This window comes from Dendrobium catenatum, unplaced genomic scaffold, assembly GCF_001605985.2.
Source record: "Dendrobium catenatum unplaced genomic scaffold, ASM160598v2 fragScaff_scaffold_260, whole genome shotgun sequence".
Classification (NCBI taxonomy): domain Eukaryota; kingdom Viridiplantae; phylum Streptophyta; class Magnoliopsida; order Asparagales; family Orchidaceae; genus Dendrobium; species Dendrobium catenatum.
In genome coordinates, this window is record NW_021318722.1 from 189,995 (window position 1) to 212,184 (window position 22,190).

Consider the following 22,190-nt stretch of genomic DNA (forward strand, 5'->3'; position numbering starts at 1 on the left):
GTTGTTATACACGCCCCGTCAATTAATATCACTAGCATTATGGTTGAGAATCAAATGACATTCTAAAAAATGAAGCCACGTCAATTAATCAAAGCTATTAAATAAAAGGAAATCACAATATATATATATATATATATATATATATATAAAAGGCTGCGAAATGTAGAAATCACAGGATGACAATATCTTTATTCATGACCAAGTTTACAGGAAGACAGCATCTTAACAGGGGCACAGTCCTTGGCTAGAAGCCTGTAAAAAAAGGGGAGCTCGGCTAAAAAAACATCCCAATGAGAGTTGTCAAGGCGAGCTAAAAAATCAGCTGCCATTACCAAGCCCCCCCAACAAAACTCAGGCTTCCAAACGGAGCTGCGCACATGCGATCAAACAAGACAACCAATCAAGCCATACAAAACCAACATAGAACTAAGCATGGCATTGCACCTAACAACTGGAATAATATTAGAAAAACTGACTCAGAACACGACCAACCAGCATGGTCAAATATGAGGAGCATGGCTAAACACCAGAACCCTATATAAAAAACCCCACTAGAAATGACACATGAGTATATAAATATGCTAAACATGAGAGTACTGAAAAGCCACTATGAACCAGGACAAGGAATAACTATAACTGCTATCTCAGGAACCAAAGATGAGCAAGGGAAAACACACCAATTGATGTCAGCCAAACCCCTCAGAAACAGATCTCTCCCTTGCGAAGAGATTCTGCGAAAATAAGAGAGAATGGCAACAATCCCCGGAAAACTCACCTCATCCTGGCAGAAAAGTACTGTGAAAATATAGAAGCTCACGGATAACTGCGATGAGCCAAAAACAACCTAGCGGACTGCTTATACTACCAACCCCCTTTTTTTTTTTTGTTGGGAACTTAATAAGAACACACAAATCATGATTTGATTCTAGTCTTCCAACCTTCCGTTCTCCTTTCATTCAGAACTAGGAGAGGATGTCACACCACCAAAGCTTCTCCTCAAAAGATCCAACCACATGGGTATTGATCAGCTTGCACTGTTGAAGATTCAACCCCTCCAAGGATTCTTTCATTTTTTCCAAGAATGAGAGGCTCTTCTTTGTAACTTCAGCGCAACCAGCAAGAGAAAGGGTCCGGAGGTTTAGCTGCTTGGCAGATGCAATTGCTGCAACTCCGAAGTCACTGATGCTGCAACAGGAAACATCAAGGTCCTTCAGCACTGAGCAATTTGCTGAGATAGAAAGGAGGCTTCTATCAGTGATCCCCTTACACCCCTTAAGACTAAGAAACTTCAGGGAACTTCCATGTGCCTTAACCAGAGAAGAAATACTTGCATCAGATAAACTCACACACCCTTCAAGGTTCACCTTAACGAGTTCAGACTGAGAGCACTCTAATAGCGGAAGAATCCCAGCATCTGTCACACCAACAAGCCTGGTCAAGTCAATTTGTTGCAAGCTGGGGCAGAGCTTGCCAACCATGGACAAGCTACAGCTGGTAAAACCAGGACAATCACGAATTGTCAAGTACTTTAGTGACATGCATGTCGGAAGCTCCTCCAGATGGCAAGAAATGTCTTTGATTCCCAAGCACTTTACTAACGCCAGACCCCTGAACCTAGAACAACAGTTCAGAAGGCTTTCAAAAACACCTACGAGTGTAATCCCATTACATTCCTCTAGTTGCAGTCTCTCAAGCATTTTTGCAGGGCCAGTGAACGATTTAAGCCCAGCATCAGAAAGGTTCGGGGACCTCTTGATGCACATCATCTTTAGACGTGGGCAACCCTTGGCAATAGCTTCTAAACCCCGATCTGTAGCACCAGGGCAACAGGAGATTGTGCAAGATGTCAAGTTCACCAAGTTAAGGGCATTCCCCATAACCCAGAAGCCCCTCTCACTTACATTCTGCAGAGCATTAAGAGATATGTTGGTGACAGCCTTTCCATAATGCCCAATGACAGCAAGTGTAACATCACTAATATTCACATTCTGAAGCTTTATCTTCATTATGGACGAAGACGCATGAGCAACCAAGCTAGAAACTCCTTTGTCACCCACAAGTGGGCAGTCTTTGATTGAAATAGAAATTAGCTTCGAGCAACCATGGCCAAGAGCTTGGAGACCATCATTGCAGATGCTTGAGCAGGAATCTATTGTCAGAGAGGTCAAATTCGGACACTTTTGCGCAATAGCAATCAATCCCTTGTCAGAGATCAAGGGACATTGGCAAAGATCAAGGTTCTCCAGCAAGGGGCATCCATCAGCTATAGCCGCAAGCCCTGCATCAGTGATCAATGGAACCTTCCAGATTGATAAAACACGGAGTAAAGGGCAACCGCGTCCAATGGCAGAGAGCCCAGCATCAGTAACCTTGCAAGTTGAATTGCCTCCTCTAATCTTCAGTTTGCCAATCCCACCACGACTAGAATTACTGACTGCAATTGCAGCTAGTCTAACATCAGTTGCTTCCTCTGCTTCCAAGCATCTAGTTATATACCCACCACTCTCAATGCTAGAGTTCAGCTCTGATACCAAAGGCTCGGGATAATTAAGATCGGGAAGAGGTTTTCTAGAAGATCTCAATAAATTTTCTCCCTTTTGCACCACATCCATGTCTTCGGAAGGTTGGATGTTGCTCAGTAGCATGAGCCATCGTTTGGATACACATGCAGCAATGCTCCTCTCCTGGCTTCTTGGAAGCCTTCTGAGGATCTCAAAAAGACATTCGTCGGGGAGAGCATCAATGGAACAGCAGGTCAGCTGCTTTTTTAATAGAGGAGCAGTCTTCATCAATTCTTCCCCAATGATGGAAGGTGCAGTGACCCGGGACCTCTTCCAAGAAGAATAACAGACATCCACGGTTGGTGCAAGTGACAAGAAGAGACTTGAGTCCATGAAATGTGAGCAAAACATTCCCCTGAGCCGGATTTCATCATCACCTGATATTGCAAAAGCAGGAAGATAAACAATCCATTCAGAAATAACCATTTGAATTCTATCCTAGTCCAGATAAAATGAAGATGGATATGAAGCAAAGCAATCAACAGCAGAAATAGTCAAATCGCCACATAGGAAAAAAGGGGAAGTATTGAAATATTAAACCGTTACAAATGAAAAATAAAAATGAGTGGAGGGGTTAAACAACAAGGCACGAACAGAAACATAACGGGAGAAGAAACGATTATGAGATTTCCTTAAATTAGAACATTTACACTTGCCATATAGAATAATCAAAGTAAAGAACATATGAAGCAGTGGAAAAGATTCAAATTTCAATATTAAAACCCTAATAAAAAAAAAAACAAAAGAAACCCTCAACATGAATTGATCTGCAGATAAAAAGAGATAAGGTTTATACCTGACATGCCAATAAAAATTTAAACCGTCCAAAGAAAGTTTATTCATTCATTAAAAGTTATCTCATAGATCCAATAAAGAAAATGGATGAATGTAAATGAAGAAATGAACGGAAATTCGTGCAGTTACGAGCTCGATTTTGAACATGCCCTTCTAACTCTAGATCCCCCACCTCCTTTCAGTTTCCTTTCTCTCAAATTCGAAACATACAATAAGGTTTACAAAAAAAAAAACATATACGTATCTTAAAAGGAATCCTCTACCAAAACGAAAGTCAAATAACACGAAAAACTGACGGATTCGTAATATAAAAATAAAATAAAATAAAAAACAGCGGTTGATGCATATCGATCAGATACGCAATCCCCCTTGGCTCTGATAGTCAAAAAAATTCTTACCGGGAAAGTTGAGAAGCGCCGCCATGGGTGCTGACTAAACAAGATCAATAACCCCGACGCACCCTGAAAAGATGCCTGAAGAAGCAAGCAAATCACGACCAACAAAACGGAAAGAAAATTAAAGCGAGCAGCCGATTGCATCACAGCTCCCGCCGCGCTCACGAAATCGTAAACCCTAATAGGGCAAAAAACGAGCCGCCGAGTTGAAGGGCTGATGGAAGACAGGGAGATAAGGTGGTGGTGGTAATGATCTTACTGTTCTGAGTGCTTTAATTTCTTATATTGCCATCAGAGACAGCTAAGAGAATCAAAGGGGACTGGCTGAGCGTACCGATGGATCGGACGGATGGAATGATTTCTTTTTTAATTTGCAAATTGTAATTTGAAATTATGCAACTTGGGCAGATACATGGAACTTGCCAGCTCTCTCTCTCTCTCTCTCTCTCTCTCTAAAATGTGCAATGTATCTTTAGCTTTCCGCGTTCTGTTTTTTAAGAGGAAAATAATTTAAGGACATATAACTACATAAGCGGAATTGCTGTAGGCTTAATGGCCTCTCATTCATTTATTAATTATGCAAAACTTAAAACAGTAGATTTTAAAGGGCAATTAATGATTTAACTTTTTCACTCAATGTGATAATCAGATATAAAAATTTATTAATTTTATTTTGATTAAGAAAAAATGGATCAATTTTTTTATAAATAAAAATTTAAAATTAATTAGAGTATCTCAAAACTATGATACGTGATTATTTTTTTAGTTGCAATAAATAAAATTTTCAAATTTATTTTTTAATAATATGTGTATGCAAGGATGTCCGTCAATTATTTGATGAAGATGTAAATTACTATAAAGGTTATTTTTTTTCCTTGATCATTTGAGGGAGGATATGTGATTGTTGGAAAAAATGTAGATAGAGAAATACGATTTAATATATCTTATAATATATATAATTAACTAATTATATCCTACATTTATTTTCTTGAAGAAATAAATCTAAAAGTTACTTTTATATGGAATTACTCTTCTAATGGCAATATAAGGTATAGTCTTTAATGATATTATAAATGCTCCAATGAGATAGCTATTAAAATATCCCTATCTTCCAAGCAATAAGACTATCTTCCAAGCAACATTTGTCGTCGACTTCGAGTGATCCCTACATAAAGTTTCACTTTGAACTCCTTTAAACGAAGATAGCTAGTGTTCATATTTTTTTAGTCATATTTAAATGTAGCCATAAATCCATGATTATAATAAGAAAATGATAAACATAGTGTCATAACCCAACCTAATATGACCTAGGGACAAGACATGTCATATCACATTGGATAATGATAGATCAAGCATAAAGTCAAAGTTTAGGTGGCTTTTCATTTTTTTTTAAATTATCATACCACGAAGCTTCTAATTAACTTCTAGTAAGTAGAAAAAGTAAATGTATCAATAAAATTTCATTCACTACATTCATCACCAAAATATTTATACATCACCAAAATTTCATTCACTACAATTCTGTTTAGATTTGGGTGGAGAAGGCGATTTGGGCGATTTTGGTGGAGCTTTGGCAAAAGGAGGTTCTCCGTCGGCCCGGTGTGGCTGACGGAGGTCCTTGGTGGGGATTTTCTTCTGAATCAATATTTGTTTTGCTTTTGGCTGAAGGCTTTTTTGGTGGTGCAATTAATCGAAATGCAATTTTGGTAGATCTCCTGCGTTCAGAGGATCTACGTTGGCATGGAGTGGCCGATGGATATACCCTAAAGACCTGATTTGTTTTGGATGAAGATGATTTTGGCATATCGACATTCCTGAGGGCAATTTGGGCGGAACTTTGCTTGGTGAAGGTTCTCCGTCAGCTTTGTGTGGATATTGTGTGTTCTTGGTATGGATATTCAGCTGGGGTAAGATCTAGTTCAATCTTGAATGGTTTTGGTGGAACTATAAATCTAAAGGGGATTTTGGAGGATAATCTTTGTCAGCACAGTGTGGCCTTCGACAATTCTTGGAATGATTTTTCGGCTTCGTTATGATTTGTTCTTCCAAGTGATAATTGGTGTTTGGATTTGTTCGCGTTTATTATTTTTCTTGATTTCAGATTTGGTTTGATTATATTCCTAGTGTTTGATCTCTTCAGGTTTACGAATGTGTTGTGTGTATTGGTTTTTAGCTTATAGAGGCGATTTTTACTATTCTGAAGATCTAGTGTTGATCTTCCGTCTTCTTTTTAGGACTATTATTCATAATTTGAGGAATGGAATTTAGGATGTTAGCGTAATCTTTGAAATTTGGAGTATATCGTATGGTTTCTTAAAGACTCTTGGAGATTATGCTGTTACCACTTGGCAAAGTTGTGTCGTTGTTTCTTTAGCTGTTTGAAGGATGTATTCATCTAATTTTGAGGTAGTAGAGGTTTTGTTTCTTGCGGTTTGGTTATTGAATGCCAGCGTTGTTACAGTTTTTTGGTTGTATTTGTTTGGTGAGTCCATGGAAGATATTTTGTCTTCCTAGTTGTTCTGTTGATGGGATGAAGTGGAATTCTGTTATATATAAGCTAATGGTTGAAGAAGATGTATGTTTCAAGCGGATTGTATTATGGATGTCGTTGTTACTGTAGTCATTTGGATGGCTATGATTGGATCTTCCATGGAAGATAGATCAGAACTTCATAGGTGTTATGGTGAAGCCTTAAAGTGGGAAATCATTCTATCAAAGGCTATATAGAGGTCAATGGTTTGTTTTCAGAAGTTCAAGGCTTGTTTGTAGTAGGCTTGAATGATGCGGAGATTGTGGATATTGGAGATTTTGATGTTGTGAAGTTCTTGTGTTCTCAAATGGCTGTAGAATTTCTTTTACAAGTCATTGTTATCTTTTTGGAGAGTTGTCATGTTTCTTTTAGTGAGGTTTTTAGCATAATTTCTTATTTGCAATATGAAATTAGATTAATGGAATTCTGAACTATTTCTATTTTTCACTTTTTACCTGATTGGAAACTCTGGGATACTAATCAACATATTTGGTTGTCTCATTTTTGGTGTCCCTAACACCCTAATTGATTTAAAGTGAGGAGTAGTGGATATTTTTTTTTTCATTATGATATTTTCTATTTTGCAAATATTTTTCTTATGCTTTATTTGCTTTTCAATAAGGCTTCCTTTTCCAATATTATGAAAGATATGCCTAATAGTTTATTTTAGTTATAGTTTGTAATAGTTTTTTCATGTACTCAATGCTATTTGCATTTCTTCACACACACACACACACACACACACAACAACAACAACAACTATACACAATGTATTGCTTCAAATCAAAATAGAACAAATAAATAAATAAATAGTTGTGACTATATAAATAATAATAATAAAAATCTATACACTCAAATAGATCAAAACATGAGACTACAGCTACTTAACTGGCTCTTTCCCCCTTCCAAAACCTGAAACAAATACAAAATAGAAATGTGCAAAACTGCTTAGTTGGTCTCATTCATTTATCTAAATTTTTAAATATTTCACTTATTATGCATTTAATTAAGTTTTAAAAGCAGTTAATAACAATTCATTATATTGAACAGAATAATGCTTGTAGTTATTAGAAATCTAAATAATAAATCAGAGAAAATAGATAAATAAGTACTCCATATATCATAATAGAAAAATAACAGATTTTTCTTGGGCCCTTATACCTCCCATAAAAAATAGATATCATAATTTAGATCCTTATGACTCCCAATGCTTAGCGCACATCAAATATATAAAAATCCAGATCCTTATGACTTTTTGTGTATCCCTTATAACAAAATTTACTCTAATGCCAGATCTTTACATAATCACACATTTCAATCATATATATATTGAAGTAAAACAAATACACTACAGGAAAACCCGGTATTTTTGGTAGAACGTATCCACCGGCAATACGTACGCCGGTTTGGTGCACGTCGAAAAATGTCTTTCGATGTTTCTAAGATGTCGGAAACCTTTATGGCGCACTCTCCAACGCATTACCGGCGCAAAATGTGTTAGCCAAAACGTCGCTTCTTAACAGATTATTCCGGCGTTATATACGCCAGAATTTACGACATACATATCCGACGAAAATACCAGCAGATAAAATGCCGCAAGGTTCGCCGTAACTAAAGCTACGACTTATTTTCGACGTCCTTTAGTCACCGGAAACTCCGACGGATAAGACGTTGTAAGGTGGACCGTAACTAAAGCTACGACTTATTTCCGGCGCATTTTCCGCCAGTATTTCTGGCGGAAATAAAACGCCGACATCATTGCACCGATTCGTTGTATCGTTGTTTCCGGCGTATTTCCGACGCTAAATCCGTCGGAAACCTGTAGCAATAACAAAAAAAAATTGCTTTCCGAGCCAACAATCGGATTTCTACACCTGCAAACATATACAAATAAATACAATAACAGTTCCACAACACAGATCTACACATCACAGATCTCAAGAACTTCAACATATACTTAAAAACATAAATATCTATTAAAACAGATTATTCAATAGCATCAACCAAATAATATTAAAAACATCACAGATTGTTCAATAACACAGATTCAAAAAAGTAAACATGTTCATATGACTAAACTAAACAACTCTGAATCTGTGGACTCATCCTCAGCTGGAGCTACCTCTTTTCCACTCAACTGCTCCCTCATTTTGCGCATTTCATCAAACAACTGATTGTGTTGCTCTTGCATCTATATTTGAACCTATGCTTGTAATTGAACTTATCAATCAGCTTGTGATTTTCTTACTTTTTTTAGCTCTGGTTGAAGGGCAGTTATTTGTTGACTATGTAAGGACTCATGTGAACTGGCTGCGAAGCTAGATGCAGTAGAGGAGGTCATCCCCTCGTATGCTTGAGCTTGCGAACCTAAACCATAAACTCTGCCATGTTACATTCCTCCAATGACTTACGACCAGATTTGGTACTCAGAATACTCCACAGAGTTGCTAGAAGAGCCCTCACCTAATGCGACATGACTCTCTCGAAGCCGTGTATACTCCTCATATGAAAGTAGAATATAAATATATATAATTAAGCTAAAAATAGAAATTATTAAACACATACTTACATGGGATTTTCTTGCTTGCTCATCAATCCATTGTTGATCCTCCTATCGCTTATGAGTGTGACTATGCAATTCCACAGTAGTTAGTTCTCTACCCAGCATCTCTTTGTGTTAGAATTAAGATAATTCTATTAATATTTGTATTAAAGAAAAATTTAAAAAAACATTTTAAATTCATTACCAAACATCGCCTGTGCTTAATATGTGGAATGGAGCCGCTAGTATATATGAAGGGAACTACCCAAGCCCCCAACATTAGAAGCTCTATTCTGTCAATTTTGATCCCTCCTTCTGCTATACTCTGCGCTGCCCCAAGCAGTGTTCAACTCAGCCCATATAGTCTCTCCAATCCACAATGGTCGCTCGCCAGACTTTTTAATGTCTGTGAACATGTCACGCATCTGAGTTGACCCACGCTTCTCAAAATTCTTTCTAATTTTGTCATTATGCTGGGGGAACCAACAAAAATCTTTCTGCATTCAAATACATACAATATATAATATATATGTTTGTTAGCTTAAGTAAAAAAGAATAAATCATTTAATTAGACATAACATAAAAAATAATACCCAAAAATACCTCAAACTCTCTAAACCACATTTCCCGAACTTATTTTGGGACTTTCTTCCAAGAAACATAAAGATCGTCAAATCTGCTTCGTATAATGTCCCGTATTTTATGTGTCGATTGTTTTGATGGGTAGAACCTACAAAAATAAGGTTATTAGAGAAAAATATATAATATAAAATAAATATGTTCGTTAGCTTAAATAAAAGAGAATGTACGTACGTGTCACCCTCATGTGCTATCAATATTGGACCATCTGTCGCCTACTATGGTGTAGCTGGTGTCGAAGGTCCACCTGTAGCAGGCTAAGGGGGTGGTGGGGGATAATATGGTGGAACATATGGTGGATATGGATAAGTAGGAGGGGCACCATCATAAGGTGGGGGTGGGTAGTATGAGTAGAAAGGAGTACTCTGCGTGAGATCTGGTGAGGGAAATCAGGGGTCTACTGAGTAGAACTGTGGGCTACCGGCTCCAAGAATGGGTGAAGGCTGAGTGGTAGGCTGAGTATGTGTAGCAGGCTGAGACTATATAGCAGGCTGAGGCGAAGTGGTCCACATAGTACGTATTGGCTTAGGTGGTCCAGCTGTAGCGATCTTCTTGGTGCACCTATTAAAAATATTTTTGATCAATCCTCTGCTAGGCTCTTCACCTGAAGTCATCTGCACATAAATAAATAAGAAATATTAGAAACATTAGTTATAACAAAAATATAATATAAAATAACACGGTAGTAACAATAAAATAAAATACAGTACAATAACAATAAAATAATTGCAGTGAAGTAACAAAAATTTTTAATTTACCTTATGTTAACTTATCATTTGTTGATTCACTTTCATATGATGATACATTTCCAGCACTATCAGATTTATCATTACTTTCATCTATGGTTAAATCTAGCTCCTCTAACTGCAACTCGCTCTCATTAATTCTGAGTTGGTCATCCATATTGATTGAAAGATTTTTAAATTTGACATAAACTCATCTTGATGTGCTGATGGTATTGAAGTGGTTTTCTCAATTACTCTCCTTGGTTTTGTCTTTATAACTCTTAGTGTAAAGTTCTGTTTGGTGGAGATATCATATGTACTTACTCCCGCTTCCCATAATAAACTTAAATCATAAATTAATGATTATAAGAATACATCAATCTTCACTTTTAAATTATGTGGCACTGGAATGATAAGTGTCATAAACATATAAGGAGTAGTCATACACAACTCTGGAGGAAGATTATAAGGAGTGAGTATCACGGGCCAACATGAGTACGATGTAGTAGACTGACTGAATGGAGTAAAACCATCTGTGCATAAACCTAATCTGACATTTCTTGGTTCTGCCGCGAATGTGGGATGTGTACGATCAAAGTGTCTCCAAGCCTCTACTTCTGATGGATGTGTGATAACACCTTCTTGCGGAATGTAACCATTATGCCATCTCATATGTGCAGCATATCTCATAGATGCATATAGCCGTTGTAGTCTAGGAATTATTGGTAAGTAGAACATCCTACTGACAGGCACATCCTTCTGCTTTCTTCTATTTCTAGATTTTGGTTTAAACTTTGATGCATTGCAATGACGGCATGCAATCTCTGAGAAATCTTCTTTAAAGTATAACATATATCCATTAACACAACAATCTATCTTTGTGCATGTCAAATCAAGTTTGGAACTAACTTCTTTGTCCGATATAGATCTGTAGGAATTAAATTATCTATCGGATTGGTTTCCTTTAGCAGCCCAATGAATTGATTTAAACATTCACAAGCAAAATTATATTCTGCCTTGATGCTTAACATCTTCACAGCAACAGATAACTCTGAGTGAGTGGTGCACCCTTTCTAGATTAGTTACTGGTCAGCATGCAACAAATCATAAAAATTCTGTGCCTCTTTATTCGGTAACTCTTATGTATTTTGTTCAAATTATATTCCTGTTGCATCATGAACTAATTACTCAAGATTTGATCAGATATTTTCAGCCTCAGCTACATTAGTACTTATAGAAGGACCGCATTGAGAATTAAAATATGGCTCGTACTTACCATGAGAAGTCCAATACCAATACCATGGCATGAATCCTCTGCGATACAGATCAATAGTTACATCATTTGGTCTTAGGTGCACTAGATTTTTATGTTTAGAACATGGACATCAAAATATTCCATCTGATATGAAGCTGAGTAGTTGTTTCGCTTGCTGAATAAAAATATTCACCCCATTAATGAATTCATCTGTTAATGTCTTTCATTCTTGAGTGCTTCTCTAAATCAATAAAAATCATATGTAGATCCTCCTTATTCTCTCTATATTTCTCCATCAAACCTCTCAATAAAAGTATGGCTTCCATAATAGACCTACTCGGCATGAATCCAAATTGATTTTGAAAAATTTATCATACAAAAAATATCTAATATGTACATCATCTAGCAAATGTCTAATAAGAAATAACATGAAAAAAAAATCTTACAATCGACAAAATCTGAAGGCGGCAAAAAATCGGGAGGCGGCGGAAACTTACGGTCAAATTTTAGGAAACCGGTCTCCTTTCGCCGGCGACGAAGGTGGTAATCGTCGGCGACGTCCCGTGAAAGTCTACAAAGCTCGGCGACGGTGATCTAAGGTGGGCGACGCTGGGGTGATGAGAGAGAGACCTAAGATGCGAGAGAAAGACCAGAATGAAAAAAGCAGCCAGACGAGCCGTGTTTGGAAATAGGGCTTTCGCCGGCGGACTTTTTGGCATCCCGGACGCCGGAACTTTTTTCGGTGCACATTTCGTCGGTTCCAAGTCGTTGAGTTTAAAATAGCCAATGTATTCTTCGCCGGTAATGCGCCGGACATATTCTGCCGTAAACTCGGTCGGTAATAATGAAAAGCTGCTAATTTTCGACGTTACTACCGGCGCAATGGACGTCGGCAAGTTTCTATCACAAGGTGCGCCGGAATAAACGTCGTTAATATTCCTTTGCATTATGCGCTGGTACAAATGTCGTATTTATCGACGCAAAAAATTCCGCCGGAACATCCGACGGTATTCGCGTGTTTTCCTGTAGTGATATAAATATATCAAAAAAAACTTTATTGGTAGGCAATAAATTCAACTACTGAGTTGAATTTTACAATTTCATCAAATTATTAGAATTATTCAAAATATTATTTTGAACCTTTAATTATACCGCAACATTATTCTTCGAGATTAAAAATATTTTCTATATTTATAATAATAATGCACTTTTTAAATTATCAGGCAAAATTTTTTTAGGAATACCCAAATGTTTAGATTAATCTTATTTATGTGTTATTATTCTGTACAGACACCAGATGACAGAACCGTCCGATTAAACATTGGGTACCCAACGGTACCTAGTGCAGGTACATAGTTGGGTATCCAGCAATGCGGTGACGTGACACATTTTTATTGGTTTCCGGACACCCTCCGGACTCCGCACAGAATAATAAATTCTTATTTACAACATACATAAAGTTACATGATGAAAGTTTAGTGGATATAAAGTTATCCTAATTTTTATGCTACAAAATTATAAATTTATTCAAAATTTTTCATAATTTTGAAAATTGAAATTGAAAGATGTAACCTCCTTAGATCTGAACAACTATTTAAATTGGGCTGACGGTAGAAAATAGATCGGTGATGTGTAAAATAAACTCTCTCTAAACAGTTAGAGGAAGTTAATTAAAATGAGAATGGTGGATTTTGATATTTTAATAAAAAATTGACCTAGCATCGTAAAGCTTGACCTTATAGTTCCACATCGCACTTCATTATGAGAGTATAGCGTCGTAGCTCTCAACCCTAACATTGCAATATTTGTTGAATTTCCAAAAATGATTAGAGATCTCTATTTAGTAGTGCTGCCAACCGAACTCCATAGTGCTCATAGGAGAATAATTCCAAATTTTACATGTATACACAGATCCTAGGGACTAACTTCAAAATAATATTTAACACCCATATGCCTATAAAACACTCAGAAAGACATAATGAACATGAATGCCGAGATTTTAGTGAGTAACCCTTATAAGTCTAGGTTGGAATATGTAAAAACTGTGTTACTATAGTAGGTATTACAATCCTCCCATCCTTAAAAAAATATCATCCTCGATATTCCAAATCTTAAATTAGAGAAATAAATAAGGGTACAATTGTCTCATCTCAAACTTCTCTCAAGTGGCTTCTCTTTTTCTCATATGTTATTACTGCACCTTACCCATTTTGATATGCTTATTCCTTAACTTTCTAATATTATAGCCCAAAATCCTTTCTAGTTCTTCTCTATAAATCAAATTCGAGTGCACTTCAACTTCATATATATATATATATACGTTTTACTCTCAAAATCAGAAATATATTTTTTAAAGATGATATGTGACATGACGCATTAGGATCTAGTGGAAGGTTGGAACACCTAAACTTATAATTATTGGTTAATCATCATAGAACAACCATAAATACTATAATATCTAATTAATAAAAGCAGTACAAAATCTTTTCATTTCACTTACAAATCCATATGAATTAATCAAGGTCCAAAAATTCTATACATCAAAACAAGTAAATACTGGATTACAAAAATGATATCTTAAAACTTAGAATCTAAAGATCCTGCCTCTAAGCTTGATCTACTCCGTTGGACCTTTCTCCAAAATTTCAGAAAAAATAAAATGAGCACAACTAACTTAGTAGACCTCTTACCCTAACACATCACATATATCAATATCTAAATTAAAAGATAAAATTTTAATATAATTAAAAAAGTAGTAAATAATGAATAGCATACTAGTAAAATGGTAAAACATAACTTTTTTAATATTTCAGTGCATACTTGAAGTTTTTACTTATTTGTAGAGCCACTTTCATGCAGATTTCCAAATACTTGAATATCTGTCATTAGAGGATTCACTTGTACTTGACTTTCATATTCATCAAAGTTCATACAAAGGTCCAAAAATTTCAACATTTATTTTAGATTATTACTTATATATATTTTATTAATACAAATGCAATGCAGTGATTATAATGCACATATCATGATATATGCTTGTAATTACACTTTCACTTATGCTTCTCTTTTACCTCCCACACTTGCATATAACAAGTGAGGCTAGAATCAGAATAGAATTATACTATATAATCTCCCATACCTTTTTGTAACAAGTATGACCAAAATCCCACCCACATCCACACTGGATAGATGGGGCACGAATAGAATATATAGAGCTCTTATAACATATTAGAGAGTGCACTTTTTATCACATTAGAACTTCTCAATACAATAACATAATGAAAATGCAATGCAATAGTAATGGAAATTTCCCCCAGTGCTTTTAGGAATTGTATAGTTTTTATTGAATAAAAAATAAGTTTGATTTTAAAAATAGTATTGTTGTACGATTAAAGTCTTAAAATGATTTTTTACATAATACTTAGTAATTTGATTATATTTTAAAACTATTATTTTTACTTAGTAGAAATTTTTGTTGCCTACCGTTATAGATTCCTGTGCTATTATGAAATATACCTAATTATTCTTAACTTTCTATAATGTGATGATGTGATGAAATATGTGTCTTACTGGGGAGATATAAGGAGCTATAATCCTTTGAGATTTTATCTATGAATGGGAATGAAATTTATAAGGGAAAATAATTCTTTGAAATTCTATCTGTGACTAGAAATGAGAGATATAAGAGATCTAGAATCCTTTAAGATTTTGTCTAGGTTTAAGAATTTGGTGCATTTAAGGTATATTCTGGTGACTAGCAAGCTATATTCTTGTGGCTATAAGCCATGTTCTATTTCCTACAAGCATATTCTAGTGTTATAAACATAAAGATAGTTATAAGGGGTCAAAATCCTTTGACATTTTGATTAGGTCTAGAGAAAGCAATTATGTGCTACTTTATGATGTAAATTTAAGTTATTTAATTGCTTAATATTATTATTTTAATTTATACAACTATTATGCTCTTATTAATTTGTTTAGTCTAGTGATTTATTATACTGCACTTTGAAAATAATTAAAAATATTTAATAAAATGAATATTTGAAAATTTAGATCGATGTTTGTGACCTACAAAGCTGTTATAGTTTGCTGTTGTTTTGCTTATAGTTTTTAGGATCTAGGAAAGGGAATGAGCCACTTGATTAGCAGTTTTAGGATTTGATTTGTGTTTATAGGTATTTCTCTATTTTATTTTTTATATAATTATGGCTAACTTTTATTTTGTTCAGCTCTCTATAACTATATATATATATACACTACAATGTAAACTTTGTGTCTATATTTTGATAAAATAAAAAAAAAAAATTTTGGATGAGTTTATTTTCAATACATTGGATGTTTTTAGGAACTCCCTAATTTGTTGTTTATTTTATAATGTATATAAGAAGATGAAATCTGAAGCATTCCAAAACTTTATCTTGTGATTTGCTTATCACAACTCAACATGATAGGATCTATCCATTAAGTTGGGTTGTGGTAAATTTTTTGTGGTATCAGAATAATAGTTTTGGATAATGAATCATAAAATGAAGTTATATGAATTGGTATATAAGTTTAGCAGGGTAGTTTTGAGTTTGTATGAGTGTTATTCTCTATTTATTTTCATGTGTATGTGTATCATGTAGTGGTTCTATGTGATATAGATGTACTAGACCTAGATATGACAGATGGCAGAGTGCTAATCAGGTAGCACCTATACATAGTATAACTCTAATACTCAGTTCTGATATTATTTCATAATTTCCTAGTCTAATAATACAAATAATGGGTGACACATAGAGTAGAGTTCCTACTGTTATATCTAGTGATACAAATAAACATTTGTATATGTTTTCAAGATTGAAGCCTGTGATGTTTAAGGGCATTATTGAGCCTAGGGTAGCAGAGGACTGATTGATGAGGTTGGAGAAGATATTTAACTGTATAACAATATGTAGTGTCATCTTGAGAGAAAAGTATCATTGATAGTTTTTCTATTAGATGGAAAGGCAGAGCGCAGGTGGATGGGCCCATAGGAGGAGAAATTAAATTCTTTAATTAACTAGGAAGAATTCTCTGACATATTTTGAGCGCTGGTGGATGGCATGATAGCTAGTAGGATCTATTTTCATAACATTGAGATTTCTAATAGGTAGTGGAGGTCTAGTCCAGTTTGATTTTATTATCTATTTTTGTATTTGGTGTTATTTTGGGTATATATTAGTTGAGTTGATATGAAGTTCAGATTGATTTTTATAGGAGTGAGTTATTTTATTTTTAGGTAGTGGGAGTTGTGTATTTTTAGGGAGTTAGAGGAGTTTTGTCATTTTTTATCTTTATTGTGAAGTAAATAGATTTTTGGAGCTGAGTTTGTTTTTCCTTTGGAGGAACAACTACCTTTATTATGCATTATAGTAAGTTATAAAATTACAGAAGAACAAAATGTTAAAGTCATAGTAGATGAACTTGAAGGTCTAGAAGAGAAGCATTTATAAGTTCAACATAATCTCAAGTTATATAATGCTAAAATGATTCAAGCACATGATAAGTTGGTTCATCTGAGAACTTACTAAGTATGAGACTTGGTCCTTGATCAAAGAAGGCCTATCTTGGCTCATCAGAGGATGGGTGATAAATTCGAGCCAACCTAGGAAGGTCCATTTCACATCCCAAGATTAAATTTGAAAGAATTATCTAATTAATCTTCTAATAATATACTAGAGCTTCTATAAATCTTTAATATATCCAGTGTAAGCATCTAAAATTATATACTTAAAAAATAATTCTATATATTCACTATCAAAATTATATATAATAGTCAAAAGATCAGTAGAATCATTAATCTATCAATAGCTCTTGACTACAAAAGAATAAAAGAAATATAAAATACAATAAGGAAAATATGAGGATCACTGACAACTTCACTCCACCTAATCCTAATCATAATTCCTTCCCTAACCTGAAATCATTAAAATCAATATAATGAATGATAAAGCCCAACAATAACTCAAATTCACTAATGTTTTCAATGTAAGACTTAAAGAATCTATATGCATTCTCAATTTAATTAATATAATTAATAACATTCAATCTCATAAATGATCAATTATCATTCACAAGGCTCAAAATGATAAAAAACAAAAACCAAAAATCATATTGATAATCAGTAGTCGAGAATCAATAAATTCATAAATCAATCATATTAAAATCATTCATAAATCAGTAGAATAATCATAACATATAAGCATCAATATCACTAGTCTTATTAGCATTATCTATTCAATCATATGAACTATATGCAATCTATATATGTATTTATATCCATCATGATCTATCTATCAATGCTACATATTATAGTTATATTTATCAATATTATCAATGCATACATGTTTCATTATATGATTAGCAAGACATAACATCCAACTTTAATATTATCGATCATCCTTCTACCCAATTGTCATCCAATTGGTCATCAGTCATACTTTAACCTCAACTGTCAACTAGTTGGTCATCAATCTCAAGTTGGTCCTAACTATCAACCAGTTGTTCATTAATTTTAATTCAACTCCGACTATCACTTAGTTGGTCATCAATCTCAAGTTGGCCCCCAAATATCAACCAGTTGGGCATCGATCTTAATATTTTCATTATATAAATATCACATGCAACTTAAATCAATATCATTTTCTCAATAATATGCAAGCCAATATCATGTATGAAATGCATTGGCCTATGAAATATAGAAATGTACGAAAAATCTTTACACAATACATTAATTTCAGAAAATCATAACTTTCATTTTACCCAATAAAATTCAATAATATTATAGTTAAAATGTTCATAAAATCCAAAGCTATCATATACGAAAAGTTGCATGGTAAAAATTCGTTAAATAATGAGAAAATGCATTTTTATCAATTTAGGAGAGAATTAATCCATCAAACTCAAATAATTGAAAACTAAAATAAGATTTAGGTAACTTACAAATATCAAAAGATTTTTCCTAATTGAAATAATGGATGAAAAAGATCAAAACTCTCTCCCTTTCCCTCTTTTTTCTTCTTGAGCAAGACAAATAAATGGGAAGGAGGTGGCGCTGGATGATACTTTAATGCTTATATATATGAATCCGTCAAAGCGTTGCATGTTGAATCCATAATTACTATTGAAAATAGATTCAAATATTGTAGCTGTGTTTTTTGTTGCCATTGTGCTTTTAAATATAGCACCGCAATGCTACAAAGCATAGCACCAAAATGTTCTAGTTCAAATAGAAATTCAAATTTTCATAACTTTTTCATTTTAAAAGATTTTTGTTACAATCCATTTGTGGCGAAAAAGGTCTACAAAGGAGGTTCCTACCAGTTGGTTGATTGCGAAGGAGATCATATCATATTGCATATAAATGGGAGATATCTCAAGAGATGTTATGATGGATATTATTTATATATGATAAAGATCAAATCAATAAAGAATTTCAGGTGTTTTTATAAATTGCCAATGTTTCTTGAAGTTTCCTACGATGATCTGGGCCGGGATGATAAATTGGGTCTAAAATGATATTCTAAAGTTAGTAAACTTTAAAAATCTCCATCACTTGATTAAATTTATCCTCCAATGACATCCTTTCTTTTAGGACTTTGGTCGATCAAGTGATACGATCCTTAATATTGTCCTGATCTGATTACAATTAAATATGTCCATTTGAGATCTCATTCTCAATTGAATTTCTTAAACCTGTTTGTTCGGATATCTCCCTATCAAATTTAAATTGGTGGTGGTCAGGCATAGACGACAGACAGCAAGAGAGCTGCTTGCAGTGAAAATAAATTTTGCTCAAAACTAGGCAAACTTACTTTACCTTAAAAAATAAACTAAAATAATTAACACTAAATTTACTTCATTCATTTTACATTTATTTCTTTTTCATCCAACCAAATAAAAATATTTTCAAAACCCCTGTATTTGAAATATTTTATACCTACTTTACTTCTAACCAAATAACTCCAAAATCTAAAGTATTTTTTTTACCATTTCAAGAATATAAAAAATATTGAACTGTCCAACAACTTTTTCCATCACGATCTTAGCTCTAAATGTGACCCAAATATTATAATTTCTCTCTACATGTATTTTTAGAATAGACATGCATGCATATCAAATGAATTCAAATGAGTTAATTCCATACTAGAGGAAAGTGCTCGAATCATTTTATGATTTCTAATGGTTATTAAAATTGTTTAAATAAGTTTTAAACTTAGGTTTCAAAATGGTTATAAAATTTATATGATTTCTAATATGATTTAGGGTTTAATATACAAATAATATCAAAAAAAAAAAAAAAAAAAAAAAAAAAAAAAAAAAAAAGAGTTTACCGAACTCAATGTTCACCTAAATGATATGGCCAACTTGATGACGACCATGGTGGTAAATGACTGCATTGATGTAGATGTTGGAAAAGGTGCTCCCTCTAGCCATTCAACCATAACACCAGCCAAAAACCCAACAACTATTAAAGGCGTACGAGCAACAACTGGGTCATCAAAGTGAACAAACTTCAGCCGACTCCAAAGCCAAATGTGCAAAAAAATTCGGAGGGTTGGGTATATGTGAAACCTGAGGGTAGCGCAGCCTGCTTCCCTATATATACAAATGCAAGTTAGTTAACTCATCAACAATAAAGAAAGTAGCCATGGTGTGTAAGAATGCCGAGAAGCTCATTGCAAATGTTGCCCATAATCGAGTATGGCTAATGACTCCATTAAGAGCTTCACTAAGACTGAAGAAATACTTTATCAAGAAAGTCACAAGAGAAACCTAGAAAATCGGTACCATTTATCTTTACCATGAAAAAGAAAAAGAAAGACAAGTCAGTGATAAGCATGACATAATGACAAGAACATTTAGCGCAACTATTGCTCGACAACATCAATGATAAAATGGTGCCCTACCGCTGCATGGCATTCAACACCACATATTACGAGCTAGTCGATCAAGTTGTGAAGTTTGAAAGATCAAGTTGTGAAAGTTTGAAAGATCAAGTTATCGGAAAGTTGACTCCGACTTTACTGTCCAAAAGCAAATGCGTAATAATGAGAAGCACATATCACACCTTTAATGCATACAGTCAAATAGGAAACAAACCCCAGACAGCAAAGAGTGCTTCTCGACTAGGACAATCACAAGCTATTATCTTCCCTTGTAAAAGAGATGAACAATAAATATCCGACCAAAGGATAAAATATTCCTTTCATATGGAGAGTGCTCTTCCCATTCACAAGCTGTAACTTCATTTCTAAATAACAGTAGATGGTAATCGGAAGCAGCGTGTCATGTAAAAATGAAATATTTGCATCCCAATTGTAAAAGATGAAAATTATAAATGGGCATTTTAACTGTACCAAAGCAGTTTAATAATAATAATAATAGGTCATGGAAGAGAAACCCTTTTAGGCATCACCAACTTCCTTACAAGCAGTTACAGCTACATAACATGCTTTCTACACATAGGTTTCCTGCATTTTGCTATTGGCAAGCTCATACAAATATGGAGCTACAAATCTGTGATCTGGAATGTACCTGAACAACTTTGTTGAGGATGAATACACTCATGATCTATACAGATCCTAAACAAAGTTAGTTTGTACTCTCAAAACATCGGTGATCAAAGCCATCCATTCAGGTTATTCACTATTCGCTTCTACACTTCTTCTCTAATGGAGGCTACGTCCGTTTTCAGAATACCAGATTTATCAGCTCCATCTGCTGGTTTCCAAATAATATGCTCCAGCTTACTACAAAGATTCTTGTAGAACTGCAAGGTGCCAAGCAAACCAATCTATCATTAAGCTCAAGCATTTTTGGCGCAGGTAAAAAAATATATCTTAATTAGTAAGTTGTCAACTTTTGCAAGTTAACTGTATTCCAAAAAGAAATACATTGGTCTGCAAATATAACATATTCCAACTAAAAACCTTATTAAACAGATTTAAAAACTGACCCTGTGGTACTGAAGAGTTTCCCCAGCAGCCTTCCGAACATCTACCATGAACAGTGAAGGAGCAACTTCAAAAACCTGATGTTATCACCTCATCAAGAAAAGAAAAGGTTGAAGCTTCAATAAATTGCTAATGTGTGAATTATAAAAGATAGAAATCATGCACCTCAAGCACAACAGCAAACTGGCTCATCTTGTTCGGTGAAACTCCTTCTAGTCTCATCTAAGGGCAATAAGAAAGATGTTAAACCAAATTCAGATAGAGCTTTAGTGGTTGTTAGCATATTCCCCTTCATAGAAAAATAAATAAATAAATAAATAAATAAATAAATAAAAATAAAATAAAAAAAGAGAAGAAAATAAGAACAGATTAAGGCTTCGTTTGGGATAGTTTTGTTACTGCTTTCTAGTCCAATAGTCCAAAAATTTCTTGTCTAAAACATTTTTTACTAAAGAGTTGCTTTAAAAAGCAGTAAGAATGATGTCCCAACTAAAGCCTAAATCAGCATAAAGAAAAATACGAAATAGAGATGGAGAGAGAGAGAGAGGGCAAGAGGAGAGGGACAGGAGTAAGGAAGAAAATACCAATATAATTTGTATTATAGTTGTTTATGCTTTGTTTTTTAGTGATCATATTGTTTGTCAGGTAAGAAAAAAAAAAAAAAAAAAATCGTTGGCCCCAAAAAAAAAATTATGAATAAAATCGTTGGCACCAAAAGAAAAATTATGAATTTATTTCTTGTTAATTAGCTATTTCATCAAGTGGTCTCAT

The 22,190-nt window shown here is 34.2% G+C and overlaps 2 protein-coding genes across 3 annotated transcripts; both read right to left on the reverse strand.

Annotated features, from left to right (window-relative positions):
- Positions 1-161: 161 nt before the first annotated feature.
- Positions 162-4,028, reverse strand: LOC110105677 (EIN3-binding F-box protein 1). The gene is made up of 2 exons (XM_020835278.2): positions 3,755-4,028; positions 162-2,938 (listed from the first exon to the last, which is right to left on the reverse strand). The coding sequence occupies exons 1-2, from the start codon at positions 3,777-3,779 to the stop codon at positions 963-965; spliced, it is 2,001 nt and encodes a 666-aa protein (XP_020690937.1). The 5' UTR covers positions 3,780-4,028; the 3' UTR covers positions 162-962.
- Positions 4,029-20,754: 16,726 nt separating this feature from the next.
- LOC110105714 (CBL-interacting protein kinase 24) lies at positions 20,755-21,641 on the reverse strand (the record flags this gene model as incomplete). Of its 2 annotated transcripts, none has more annotated exon segments than XM_020835319.2 (3): positions 20,755-21,235; positions 21,422-21,496; positions 21,585-21,641. In XM_020835319.2, coding segments are annotated over 3 exon segments (246 nt in total), but the record flags the coding sequence as incomplete, so codon positions are not given.
- Between the last annotated feature and the right edge of the window lie 549 nt (positions 21,642-22,190).

What these genes read in the sequence shown, in the direction of transcription:
- LOC110105677 (XM_020835278.2), bottom strand. Translation starts at nt 3,779, where the DNA reads ATGGCGGCGCTTCTCAACTTTCCCG. An exon ending in GGCGCTTCTCAACTTTCCCG is followed by an intron (nt 2,939 to 3,754) that starts GTAAGAATTTTT and finishes TTGCAATATCAG; the next exon opens with GTGATGATGAAATCCGGCTC.